This window comes from Hemiscyllium ocellatum, chromosome 21 (genome assembly GCF_020745735.1).
Source record: "Hemiscyllium ocellatum isolate sHemOce1 chromosome 21, sHemOce1.pat.X.cur, whole genome shotgun sequence".
Lineage (NCBI taxonomy): Eukaryota > Metazoa > Chordata > Chondrichthyes > Orectolobiformes > Hemiscylliidae > Hemiscyllium > Hemiscyllium ocellatum.
In genome coordinates, this window is record NC_083421.1 from 64,455,978 (window position 1) to 64,470,498 (window position 14,521).

General features: G+C 48.2%; 1 protein-coding gene across 1 annotated transcript in view; it reads left to right on the plus strand.

Annotated features, from left to right (window-relative positions):
* Window positions 1-14,521, plus strand: part of adamts13 (ADAM metallopeptidase with thrombospondin type 1 motif, 13) — a 60,065-nt gene that overhangs the window by 30,784 nt on the left and 14,760 nt on the right. The window contains exons 18-22 of the mRNA XM_060841234.1: window positions 6,105-6,286; window positions 7,997-8,132; window positions 9,720-9,849; window positions 11,847-12,026; window positions 14,168-14,372. Coding sequence (XP_060697217.1) covers window positions 6,105-6,286; window positions 7,997-8,132; window positions 9,720-9,849; window positions 11,847-12,026; window positions 14,168-14,372 — 833 coding nt within the window. The remainder of the gene's footprint in view (window positions 1-6,104; window positions 6,287-7,996; window positions 8,133-9,719; window positions 9,850-11,846; window positions 12,027-14,167; window positions 14,373-14,521) is intronic.

Below are 14,521 nucleotides of genomic sequence, written 5' to 3' on the forward strand. Positions count from 1 at the left end.
AGGGAGAGTGTGCAAACTCCACACACTCAGTCACCTGAGTTGGGAATTGAACCCAGGTCTTTGCGCTGTGAGGCAGCAGTGCTAACCACTGTGCCACTATGCCACCTCAAAAGTGGATGGGGAAGGCATTAGTCAAGTACAGGGTAGTATTTTTAAAAATGTATTCATGGGATGAGGATGCGAATGGCTGGGCCAGCATTTCTTGCCCATCCCTAATTACCCAAAGGGCAGTTAGGAGTCAACTGCACCGCTGTGGGTCTGGAGTCACATGTAGTCCAGACCAGGTAAGGGTTGCAGTTTCCTTTCAAAGAACAATGAAAATTATAGCATAGGTTCAGGCCCTTCAGCCCTCCAAGCCTGCGCCGTTCCAGATCCTCTATCTAAACCTGCTGCCTATTTTCTAAGGGTCTGTATCCCTTTACTCCCTGCCCATGTATGTATCTGTCTAGCCTGTGTCTACCACCTCTGCTGGCAAAACGTTCCAGGCACCCACCACCCTCTGCATAAAGAACTTTTCAACGCATATCTCCCTAAACATTTTCCCTCTCACTTTGAACTCGTGACCCCTAGTAATTGAGTCCCCCACTCTGGGAAAAAGCATCTTGTTATCCACTCTGTCTGTAACTCTGATGATTTTGTCGACCTCGATCATGTCCCCTCTCAACCTCCATCCTTCTAATGAGATTAACCTAAGCTACTCAACCTCTGTTCATAGCTAGCACCCTCCATACCAGGCACCATCCTGGTAAACCTCCTCTGCACCCTCTCCAAAGCATCCACATCCTTTTGGTAATGTGGTGACCAGAACTGTACGCTGTATTCCAAATGTGGCCGAGCCAAAGTCCTATACAACTGTAACATGACCTGCCAACCCTTGTACTCAATCCCCCGTCTGATGAAGGCAAGTATGCTGTACGCCGTGTTCCTTCTTGACCACTTTATTGACTTGTGTTTTCACCTTCAAGGAACAATGGATCTGAACATCCAGATCTCTCTGTACATCAATTTTCCCCAGGTCTTTCCCATTTACTGCATAGTTTGCAATTGAATTGGATCTTCTAAAATACATCACCTTGCATTTGCTCGGATTGAACTCCATCTGCCATTTCACTGCCCAGCTCTCTAATCTATATTCTGCTGAATTCTCTGACCGTCACCTTCACTATCTGCTAATCCAATAATCTTAGTGTCATCTGCAAAGTTGCTAATCAGACCACCTACACTCTCCTCCAGATCATTTATGTATATCACAAACAACAGTGGTCCCAGCACAGATCCCTGTGGAACACCACTTGTCACAGGTCTCCATTTTGAGAAACTCCCTTCCACTATTACTCTCTGTCTCCTGTTGCCCAGCCAGTTCTCTATCCATCTAGCTAGTACACCCTGGACCCCATGTGACTTTACCTTCTCCATCAGCCAACCATGGGGAACCTTATCAAATGCTTTACTAAAGTCCATGTATATGACATCTTCAGCACTTCCCTCATCAATCAACTTTGTCACTTTCTCAAAGACATGGTGTTTCTGACAATCAGCAATGGATTTATGGTCAAAATTAGACTCTTAACTACAGATTTATTTTATTGAATTCAAATTTCACAATCTGTGATGGAATTTGGACCTAGCTCCCCAAAACATTAGCTGAGTTTCCTGGATTAATAGATTAGATTAATAGTTACCCCTCATCCAAGTCATTGATGTAAATTGTAAAATATTGAGGACCCAGACCATTGCAGGACCCCACTTGTCACATCCTGCAATCAGACAAAGACCCATTTATACATCCTCTCTGTTTTCTGCCAACCAGCCAGTCTTCGATCCATTCTGAGATGTTACCATCTGTACCATGAGCTCCTACTTTGCACAATAACTTTCATGTGGAACATTGTCAAATGCCTTCTGGAAATCCCTGTACTGGATATCAATGGTCTTCCCTTTACCCAGAGCGCATGATACTCCTTCAAAGGATTCTAATCCTGCAGATTTATTGGCTATGGCTCCATCAGTTTGCTCAGTACTACATTCCTCGTGATAATAATTTCACCAAGTTCCTCTCTTCCCTGAACCTCCAGATTTATTCCAGTATTGTTTGGATTTCTTTTTGTATCCTCAGTGATGAAAACAGAAACAAAATGTTTATTCATTACATCTGCCATTTCTCTATTATCTACTATTCACTCCCCATTCTCACCCCCTCTATAGGTGCAACACTCAATTAATATTTTCCTTTTTAGATTTCCACAGAAACTCTTATTGTCAGTTTTTACATTTCTAGCTGGCTTCTTCTCATGCTGTAATTTATTAGCCCTGATTAATCTTGTAGTCATCATTCACTGGTCTTTGTCTTCTGACCTGCCACTCACACTTGCATGATTATACATTTCTTCCTTAAGGCTTGGTGCTCTTCTTAACTTGTTTAATTAGTAGATGGTGGGTTCTCTCCTCAGAAATTTTCACTGACTAATTTGTTGGAGCTATGGGCTGAATCAGGATGTCATGTTGCAGCTTTATAAGACTTTAATTGGACCACACTTAAAGTATTGCGTTCAATTTTGGTTGCTGCATTACAGGAAGGATGTGGAGGCTTTCGAAGGGGTTCACCAGGATGCTGCCTGGATTAGAGGGTATGAGCTATAAGGAGAGGCTAGAAAAACTCAGGTTGTTTTCTCTGGAGTGACAGAAACTGATGGGAGACTTGATAAAAGTCTTTAAATTATGAGATGTATGGATTGGGTTGATGGTCAGAATATTTTTCCCAGAGTTGAAATGTGTAAAACTAGGGGGCATGTATTTAAGGTGAGAGGGGGAAAGTTCAAAGGAAATGTAAGGGGCAAGCGAGTATTAGGAGTCTGGAAGGTGTTGTCAGGAATGGTGATGGAGGTGGATATGATATGGGTGTTTCAGGGACTTTTAGGTAGGCACATGAATATGCAAGGAATGGGGGAAGGTGGACCAAGAGCAGGCAGAAGGGATTAGTTTAATTTGGCCTCATGTTTGGCACAGCATCGTGGGCCAAAGGGGCTGTTTCTGTGCTGCGCTGTTCTATGTTTTATTTCTAGGTTCTAGCAAACATCCTCTCAACATCCACCTTCCCAAGACCCTCTCGATCTTAGCATTATCTTAACAATCAAGTTCTGCTGATGACCTTGAACTTATCCAAAAGTCGTGTTAGAATGTCATTAGTAATAGTTTTGAAAATTATCCCAATGACTGGTATTAAATCTGGAGTTTTCTCTTTTTTGAATAAAGGAGTTACATTCGTTATCTTTCAACCTAAAGGGACAGATCCCGTATCAACGCAGTTTGGAAAATTATAAGCACTGGGTCACTAACCAATTCGTTTAAGATCCCTGGATAAAATCCATCAGCAGCCAAGCACATGTCAGCTTCTCCTTATAGCTCATCCCCTCTAATCCAGGCAGCATCCTGGTGAACCTCTTCTGCACCCTCTCCAAAGCCTCCACATCCTTCCTGTAATGTGGTGACCACAACTGAATGCAATACTCTAAGTGTGGTCTCACTAAAGTCTTATAAAGCTACAACATGATATCCTGATTCTTATACTCAGTTCCCCAACCAATAAAGGCAAGCATACCAAACGCCTTCTTTACCCACCCTATCTATTTGCATGGCCACTTTCAGGGTGCTATCGGCTTGAACCCTAAGGTCTCTCTGTACGTCAATGCTGTTCGGGATCCTGCCATTACTGTATACTGTTCCGTAACATTTGATCTCCCAAAATGCAGCACCTCATATTCACCCGAATTAAACTCTGCCATTTCTCAGCCCATATCTGCAACTGATATATACCCCACTGTCTCCTTTGACAATCTTCTACACAATCCACAACTGCAGTGATCTTTGTATCTTCTGCAAACTCACTAACCCATCCATCTACATATGCATCAGTCATTGATATATATCACAAACAGCAGAGATCCCAGTATGGATCACTGCAGACCACTACTAGTCACAGACCTCAAACCTGAAAAACACCCTTCCACCATCACCCTCTGCCTTCTATGTACAAGGCCACATGGCCAAGTCACTGTGGATCCCATACATTTTAATCTTCTGGATGAGCTTACCGTGAGAGACCTTGTCAAAAACCTTATTAAAATCCATGTAGACAACATCCACTGTTCCACCCTCATCAATCACCTTTGTCACCTTAAAAAATTCAATTAATTTAGCAAGACCTGACCTGCCATGCACAAAGCCATGCCGACTGTCCCTAATTCGGGCAGGCTTTTCCAAATGTGTGTAAATCCTAACCCTAACAATTCTCTCCAATAGTTACCCAAGCACCAATGTGAGACTCACTGGTCTATAAATTTCCTGGATTATTCCTGTTGTTGTTCAGGGAGAATTCAGAATAGGGGTCACTGTTTAAAACTGGCAGTTGTACATTTAAAACAAACATGAGTTGATTTTTTTATTTCCCTGTGAGATTTTGGAAACACTCTTCCTGAAAAAGGTGATGGAAACAGAGTCCTCAAATATTTTTAAGGCAGAGGTGGAGAGATTCTCGTTAAACAAATGTGTGAAAGAATGTGTCAGTTCCCATTGATTGTTTCAGTTCCACTTTCTCACGTTCACTTTGATGAAAGAAGTATCTCTAAACTCCCAATTAAATTGATGGGTGACGGATTTATATTGGTGGCCCCCATGCTTGGGACTGTTGAACCAACTTCTCTGGATCTTGCACATTGAAGCAGTTGTCCAACAGGGTAGCCCTCAGCTTTCTCTTTTCCAGAGAAAAGAGCACCAAGCCACGCTGTTCCTCCTGGGACATGTCATCTCCCAGCTTGAATAGCATTCGGGTGAATCTTCTGTGCGCCTTTTCTTGAGGATCTCAATATCCTTTTCATAACGAAGAAGATTAAAGCCCGCACCTTCCCCTCACAACACTGACGTGCAGAGCGAACGGGTGTGTCTGAACAACAGGAGGGGGTTACCACCATGGAATACCCGGAAGTGTAGCTGGCCATCATTCTGATTGGCACAGGACCCTTGTCATTGGCAATTTAAAAGCACAGTTGGTCATTGTGAATGGAAACCGAGCAGGTAAAGCTTGCTTTTCTGTAACTCTGTAACTGTCTAGAGTTCCTCAAGCCTCTGACCTGTCTGTGCTCCTCTAGTTCCTTGAATTTCCCTGATTTCTATCACCCCATCATTGTCGACCATGCCTTCAGCTGCCTGAGCTCCAAGCTCTGCAGATCTTTCCTTAACCTTCTCCATCTCTCAGTTCTCCTTTCAAACAGACTTTTGAACATGCTTTGATCACCTGTCCGAACAACTCTCCCTGTGGCTTTTTTGGAATTTATTCCTGGAATGTGAGGGGTTCTGGTAAGACCAGTATTTACATGTAATCACTGATCGCCATTGAGAGGGTGGGGTGGTGAGCCACATCCCTGCAGAGTTTGCTCAGCCTTTTCAGAGGGCCGTGAGGAGTCCACCACCTCGTTGTGGATCTGGAGTCACATGTAGGCCAGACCAGGTTACAACATCAGATTTCCTTCCCCAAAGAATATTAGTGAGCCAGATCTGGATTCTGTGACAATTTGGTAGTCTCATGGTGGTGATCACTGATGCATTAATTGTTTTCCTGATGTATTTAATTAATGGAACTCAATGTCCCTAGCGTGCTGGGATCTGACCTCATATTCCAACTTAAACCATTGAGCTCCTCATGAATCCAGGTCTCTGGATCCCAAGTTCAGTATCATCATCACTTTAAGAGCTTAAAAATGTGTTGCTGGAAAAGCACAGCAGGTCAGGCAGCATCAAAGGAGCAGGAGAGTTGACGTTTCGGGCATAAGCCCTTCTTCAGGTTGCTGAAGAAGGGCTTCTGCCCGAAACATCGATTTCCTGAAGAAGGGCTTATGCCCGAAATGTCGATTCTCCTGCTCCTTTGATGCTGCCTGACCTGCTGCGCTTTTCCAGCAACACATTTTTAAGCTCTGATCTCCAGCATCTCACTTTCTCCATCATAATCACTTTGTAGGTATCAAGTTTTGTGTCCACCGAATCTTCCTATGAAATGATTTTGGATATTGAAGGTATCATATCAATTCAAATTGTTGTGGTGGTTGTTCCAGGGGTTAAGATTAAAGATCAGTATGTTGTGGCTGGGGGCCAGAAGATCTCACTCAATGTCTCATACCCGAGCATCCTGGAGGACAACAGGATCGAGTACCGGCTGTACCTGACACAGCAGAAGCTACCGGACACTGAGGAGATTGTGATTGATGGACCCACCAGTGACACCATCGAAATACAGGTGGGAAGGAGAGAAAAGCCAATTATTAGGGTGGGCCTGAGGAAAACATTCCCCCCAGAGGGTAGTGGGGGTGTCTCTAACATTCACTGCCCTGAGGGTGGTTTAGGCAGAGAGCCTCAATTCATTTAAAAGGAGCTTGGATCTGAAACACTGGAACCTGCAAGGTCACAGAGAGAAGGCTGGGAAATGGGATTAGAATAGGGGCTAGTTTATTCAGCTGGCACAGACATGATGGGCTGAATGGCTTCTCTCCCTGCTGTGAAATTTTTAATGGTTCTGTTCAATGCAATATTTGAGAAATGAATAATTACAAAAAATATAACAGGTTCTTTGGCCTAACATGCAGCATACTGTTGGAGCGTCAGTACTGAGGGAGTGCCGCACTGTTGGAGCGTCAGTACTGAGGGAGTGCCGCACTGTTGCAGGGTCAGTGCTGAGGGAGTGCCGCACTGTTGCAGGGTCAGTGCTGAGTGAGTGCCGCACTGTTGGAGCGTCAGTGCTGAGGGAGTGCCACACTGTTGGAGCGTCAGTACTGAGGGAGTGCCGCACTGTTGCAGGGTCAGTGCTGAGGGAGTGCCGCACTGTGGGAGGGTCAGTGCTGAGGGAGTGCCGCACTGTGGGAGGGTCAGTGCTGAGGGAGTGCCGCACTGTGGGAGGGTCAGTGCTGAGGGAGTGCCGCACTGTTGGAGCGTCAGTGCTGAGGGAGTGCCGCACTGTGGGAGGGTCAGTGCTGAGGGAGTGCCGCACTGTGGGAGGGTCAGTGCTGAGGGAGTGCCGCACTGTGGGAGGGTCAGTGCTGAGGGAGCGCCTCACTGTGGGAGGGTCAGTGCTGAGGGAGCGCCGCACTGTGGGAGGGTCAGTGCTGAGGGAGTGCCTCACTGTGGGAGGGTCAGTGCTGAGGGAGCGCCGCACTGTGGGAGGGTCAGTGCTGAGGGAGCGCCGCACTGTGGGAGGGTCAGTGCTGAGGGAGTGCCGCACTGTGGGAGGGTCAGTGCTGAGGGAGTGCCGCACTGTTGGAGCGTCAGTGCTGAGGGAGTGCCGCACTGTGGGAGGGTCAGTGCTGAGGGAGTGCCACACTGTGGGAGGGTCAGTGCTGAGGGAGTGCCGCACTGTTGGAGCGTCAGTGCTGAGGGAGTGCCGCACTGTGGGAGGGTCAGTGCTGAGGGAGTGCCGCACTGTGGGAGGGTCAGTGCTGAGGGAGTGCCGCACTGTGGGAGGGTCAGTGCTGAGGGAGCGCCGCACTGTGGGAGGGTCAGTGCTGAGGGAGTGTCACATTATTGGAGGGTCAGTGGTGAGGGAGTGTTGCACTGTCAGAGGGTCAGTGCTGAGGGAGCGCCACACTGTGGGAGGGTCAGTGCTGAGGGAGTGCCGCACTGTGGGAGGGTCAGTGCTGAGGGAGTGCCGCACTGTGGGAGGGTCAGTGCTGAGGGAGTGCCGCACTGTTGGAGCGTCAGTGCTGAGGGAGTGCCGCACTGTGGGAGGGTCAGTGCTGAGGGAGTGCCGCACTGTGGAAGGGTCAGTGCTGAGGGAGTGCCGCAGTGTCGGAGGGTCAGTGCTGAGGGAGTGCCGCAGTGTCGGAGATATTATCCTTCAGCTTTTAAATCCAAAGTTATGATATTTTAACTTGCCATTTACCAGAGGTCCTGGACATCCCTCGTATTTGCAAACTGTGTTATTTTGTCTATGTTGCTTTTATTCTTGCAATCTCAGGTATTCCGGAAATATGGAGAGGAATACGGGGATATCGTAAGTCCTAAAATCACCTACAGTCTGTATGTCCCGAAACAGGAGGAGTTGTACGTTTGGCGAGAGGTTACTGACGCCTGTTCAACCAGCTGTGGGCCAGGTAGAGCATCCCACTCATATTATTCCCATCACTTCTAATGATCAGAGTAACAGACACTCACTGAGTAGAGCTGCAACAGAATGAGGTCTCTTCCCTGCGTAACGGTCACTTCCCAATTTAATTGTCTGGGTGACTATGATTTTGTTTACTTAATCTCACCCACAGCTTCTGGGTGTCGCTGGCTGGGCCCAGCATTTATTGCCCATCCCTAGTTGCCCCTTGAGAAGGTGGGGGTGAGCTGTCTTCTTAGATTGCTGCAATCCGCCTGCTGTAGATTGGCCCACAATGCCCTTATGGAGGGAATTCCAGGAATTTTACCCAATGACACTGAAGGAACGGAGATATATTTCCAAGTCAGGATGGTGAGTGGCTCAGAGGGGAACTTGCAGGGGGTGGTGTTCCCATGTATCTACTGCAAGGTGCTGTCTGAGGATCTTCAGTGAACTTCTGCAGTGCTGTTCATAGATGGTAAACACTGCTGCTGAGCATCGGGGGTGGAGGGAGGGGATATTTGTGGATGTGGTGTCAATCAATTACCTGCTTTGTCCTGGATGGTGTCAGGTTTCTCAGTGTTAGAGCTGCCCCCACCCAGGGCAAGTGGGGAGTATTCCATCACACTCCTGACTTGTGCCTTGTAGATGGTGGACAGGCTTTGGGGAGTCAGGAGGGGAGTTACTCGCCACAATATTCCTGGTGTTTCCCCTGTACTTGTGGCCACTGTGTTTATGGTGAGTTTCTGGTCAGTGATAACCCCCAGGATGTTGATAGTGAGGGGATTACTTGAAAACAGTGCTGAGTGACAGGGTGAGATGGTTAGATTGTCTCTTATCAGAGAGAGACAACATGCAGTAATGGTCATAGCCTCGCATTTGTGTCTCAAATATTACTTGCCACTTGTCAGACCAAGCCTAGATATCGTCCAGGTCTTGCTGCATTTGAACATGACTGCTTCAGTATCTGAGGATTTGTGAATGGTGCTGAACACTGTGCCATCATTGACAAATATCCCCACTTCTGACCTTATGATGGAGGGAAGATCATTGATGAAGCAGCTGAAGATGGTTGGGTCTAGGACACTACCCTGAGGAACTCCCGCAGAGATGTCCTGGAGCTGAGATAACTGCCCCCCAACAACCACAACTATCTTCCCAAGTGTCAGGTATGACTCCAACCAGCACAGAGTTTGCCTCTGGATTCCTATTGATTCCAGTTTTGCTAAGGCTCCGTGATGCCACACTAGGTAAACTGGAGATACAATCTCATTATGAAGGGCAGTCACCCACACTTCTCCCCATCCCCCACCCTGGGTTCAGGTCATTTGAACATGTTGGATCAAGGCTGCAAGGTGTAAAGAGAAGATGGGCCTTGTGAAACCAAACCGGATAATTAGTGAGTAGGTATTGTTGAGGATGTTCCACTGGATAACACTGTTGACAGCACCTTCCATCACATGCTCATCATTCAGAGTGGACTGACAGAGCTGGGTTGGATTTGGCACAGCAGTTTGAACTGCATGTTGTTTCATTTTGTTGGGTGGATGCCAGTGTTGCTTTTCATGCTGCTTTGGTGTGTTTTGCACTTTGATAGGAACTGTGACAGTCCATTATGTCTGTGCTGATCGCCACTCTGAGGAAATTGTGGAACAACAGCATTGCTTGCGGTCAGAGAAGCCCACTGATAGGCTGGAATCTTGTAACATTGCACCGTGCCCTCCATGGTAAGGCCTAAGTGTATATTTCCTCCACACCCCACTCACTGGGATACAGTCCCACACACACTGACTCTCACTGGGGTACAGTCCCCACATACACTGACTCTCACTGGGGTACGGTCCCACACACACTGACTCTCACTGGGGTACAGTCCCCACATACACTGACTCTCACTGGTGTACGGTCCCACACACACTGACTCTCACTGGGGTACAGTCCCCACACACACTGACTCTCACTGGGGTACAGTCCCCACACACACTGACTCTCACTGGGGTACAGTCCCACACACACTGACTCTCACTGGGGTACAGTCCCCACACACACTGACTCTCACTGGGGTACGGTCCCACACACACTGACTCTCACTGGGGTACAGTCCCCACATTCACTGACTCTCACTGGGGTACGGTCCCACACACACTGACTCTCACTGGGGTACAGTCCCCACACACACTGACTCTCACTAGGGTACAGTCCCCACATACACTGACTCTCACTGGGGTACAGTCCCCACACACACTGACTCTCACTAGGGTACAGTCCCCACACACACTGACTCTCACTGGGGTACAGTCCCACGCACACTGACTCTCACTGGGGTACAGCTCCCACACACACTGACTCTCACTGGGGTACAGTCCCCACACACACAAGGGTACAGTCCCCACACACACTGACTCTCACTGGGGTACAGTCCCACGCACACTGACTCTCACTGGGGTACAGCTCCCACACACACTGACTCTCACTAGGGTACAGTCCCACACACACTGACTCTCACTGGGGTACAGTCCCACACACACTGACTCTCACTGGGGTACAGTCCCCACACACACTGACTCTCACTGGGGTACGGTCCCCACACACACTGACTCTCACTGGGGTACAGTCCCCACACACACTGACTCTCACTAGGGTACAGTCCCCACATACACTGACTCTCACTGGGGTACGGTCCCACACACACTGACACTCACTGGGGTACAGTCCCCACACACACTGACTCTCACTGGGGTACAGTCCCCACATACACTGACTCTCACTGGGGTACGGTCCCACACACACTGACTCTCACTGGGGTACAGTCCCCACACACACTGACTCTCATTGGGGTACAGTCCCACACACACTGACACTCACTGGGGTACAGTCCCCACACACACTGACTCTCACTGGGGTACGGTCCCACACACACTGACTCTCACTGGGGTACAGTCCCCACATTCACTGACTCTCACTGGGGTACAGTCCCCACACACACTGACTCTCACTAGGGTACAGTCCCCACATACACTGACTCTCACTGGGGTACAGTCCCCACACACACTGACTCTCACTAGGGTACAGTCCCCACACACACTGACTCTCACTGGGGTACAGTCCCACACACACTGACTCTCACTGGGGTACAGTCCCACACTTTCTCCTTGTTCACTCTATCAAAACCACTCTTTTAAACCTCTCTTTGCAACTTTGATTCGATCCCCTACAATGTGGAAACAGGCCATTTGGCCCAACAAGTCCACACTGACCCTCCAAAGAGTAACCCACCCAGACCCATTCCCCCACCCAAATTAACCCCTGACTAATGCACCTAATACTATTGGTGATCTAGCATGGCCAATTCACCTGATCTGCAGATTTTTGGACTGTGGGAGGAAACCGGGGGTCTCGGAGGAAACCCACGAGACACGGGGAGAATGTGCAAACTCCACACAGACAGTCACCCAAGGCTGGAATTGAACCCCGGTCCCTGGCGCTGTGAGGCAGTAGTGCTAACCACTGAGCCACTGTGCTGCTCACTCGACACACATTCACAAGCCCGAAGTACTCATTCTGGTTTTCTCTTCACAGTCACTGGTCCAGGATTGTCTGGTTTTATTTCTGTTTCGATTGACTCTGTGGTCCAGTGTGGCACCTGAGCTTTCGAATTCGAAATGAATCCCTTTGAGAGACAAACCCTATAACTGCCCATTTCTTCTCATCCTGTGCTGTGTAGGTGGGAAGTGGGGGAGTTTGATGAGTGTAGTGTTACTTGCGGTGGAGGTCAGCGAGAAAGGTCCATTCACTGTGTGAAGCAGGAGGCACCTGTGAGACAACGGACATCTGATGCTGAGTGTGCAGCTACTGCAAGACCCCAGCCAGTGGAAATGTGTAATAGCCAGCCCTGCCCTTTCAGGTAGGTGTTACACTAGGTACGAGGGTATCAGACATGATTTGTTTTTCATTCAGGGTATTAACGTTGATGACTGGGCCAGCATTTATTGCCTGTCCCTAGTTCCCCCTGGAGAAGGTGGTGGTGATCTGTTGCCTTGAGCCGTTGCTGTGCATGACCTGTGGGTAGATCCATAATACACCTGGGGAGGGAATTCCTGGTGTTCCCATGTAATTGCTACCTTTATTATTCTAGATTGATGTTGTTGTGGATTTGTAAGGTGCTGCCTAAAGAGCTTTGGGGAATCATTGCATAGATAGTCCTCACTGCTGCTACTGTCAGTGGCGGAGTGTGTGAATGCTTGTGGTGTGGTGCCAATCATATGGGCTGCTTTGTCCTGGATGATGTCAAGCTGTTTGAGTGTTGTTGGAGCTGCACCTATCCAGCAAATGGGGAGTATTCCACACACTCCTAACTTGTGCCTTGTGGGCAGACTTTGAGGAGTCAGAAAGTGGAGTTTTTAATGCAGGATTCCCATCTTCTGACCTGCTCTGGTAGCAACTGTGTTTATCTTACTGGTCCAATTCAGTTACTGACCAATGGTAACCCCCAGAATGTTGACAGCGGGGAATTCAGCGAAGATATGACCAATGAATATCAGAGGGTGATGGTTATGCTCTTACTTGTTGGAGATGGTCATTGCCTGACATGTATGTGGCACAAGTGCCACTTGCCACTTGCCATCCCAAGCCTGGATATCGTCCAGGTCTTGCTGTGTATGAACACAGACTGCTTCAGTATCAGAAGAGTTGTGAGTGGTGCTGACGATTGTGCATTCATTAATCAGTGCCCCCACTTGTGACCTTCTGATAGAGGGAAGGTCATCGCTGAAGCAGCTGAAGATGGTTAGGTCTAGGACACTATCTTGAGGAACTCCTGTAGCAATGTCCTGGAGCTGAGATGACTGACCTCCAATGCCACAACCATCACCCTATGTGTCAGGAATGACTCCAACCAGCAGAGAGTTTTCCCTGATGCCCAGCTTTGCCAGGCCTCCCTGGTGCCACAGATTGGGAGTGTGCTTTGAAGTGCTTTGGTGTGATATAGCTGAAAATGTGTTGCTGGAAAAGCGCAGCAGGTCAGGCAGCATCCAAGGAGCAGGAGAATCGAAGTTTCAGGCATAAGCCCTTCTTCAGGAATGGCTCATGCCCGAAACATCGAATTTCCTGCTCCTTGGATGCTGCCTGACCTGCTGCGCTTTTCCAGCAACACATTTTCAGCTCTGATCTCCAGCATCTGCAGTCCTCACTTTCTCCTTTGGTGTGATATATCCAATGATTCATACGTTTCTTTATGAAGCATGTGTCATTCCGTCACTCAGCTCTGATCCTTACCCGGGTATTATTTGCATCCTAGATAGGGTGATGCTGCCCATTCTTTGACCTGCTCAGCCCAGTATTCCATGGAGCCCAAGATGGGGAAACTGGGGTAATGTGTCACTGTCACAGGCACCTGCTCACAGTTGGAGGGTTTGGACTGAGCTAGACAGCACCACCTGCTGGACAGGAGTGAAGTGGCGGCTGTTCCACTGCATGTGAGACATTGGTACATTGAGGACATGGTGCTTGTTAAGGAAGCAGCTGGGTGTGGCCGAGCCTTGTTATTTTGGCCCTTGTCATTTTCCCCCAGAATTCTCACGGGTTCTCATTTATCTGAATTCCCATTGGAAAGTGAACCTGGGAAGGGAACCTAACCCCGTGCTGTCCCTATCCCTGGGAGTGTTTGATGGTGACAGTGTAGAGGGAGCTATACTCTGTATCTAATCCTGTGCTGTCCCTGTCCCTGGGAGTGTTTGATGGTGACAGTGTAGAGGGAGCTATACTCTGTATCTAATCCTGTGCTGTCCCTGTCCCTGGGAGTGTTTGATGGGGACAGTGTAGAGGGAGCTATACTCTGTATCTAATCCGATGCCTTCCCTGTCCTGGGAGTGTTTTGTGAGCTATTGAGTTTCAGGTCCAAAGGGATTTCTGACTGGATTTCACATGAGCCCTTTTGTGGAGTCACTCCTTTCCACTCAGTCAGGTTCAGAATGATCATGGAGGTCCAGAGAACTTAGGTACACTGTTTGCAGTGCAGCTGTTAAGCTCTAATTCTGTTAATTTTAGGTGGACATTTTCGAACTGGAGTATCTGTTCCATGTCCTGTGGAGTTGGAGTTGCTGAGAGGTCAGTTACCTGTGTCCAGTTTGTTAATGGGACAAATGTGGAAGTGAATGTGACTCTGTGTCCAGCAGAAGCACAGCCCCCTGGGCGCACGCCTTGTATTGTGAGCATCTGTCCTTTTGAACTGGAGCAGACACCCTGGTCAGAGGTAACTGAAGTTATTAATGCCCAATAATTCTTACTGTTTGTGTCAGTGCGTGTGTGTATGTATAAGACAATACATTCACACACTATTTATATGTAAAGGTGTGTGTGGGTGTGTGAATGTATGTGTGAGTGTCGGTGTGTGAATTGTAT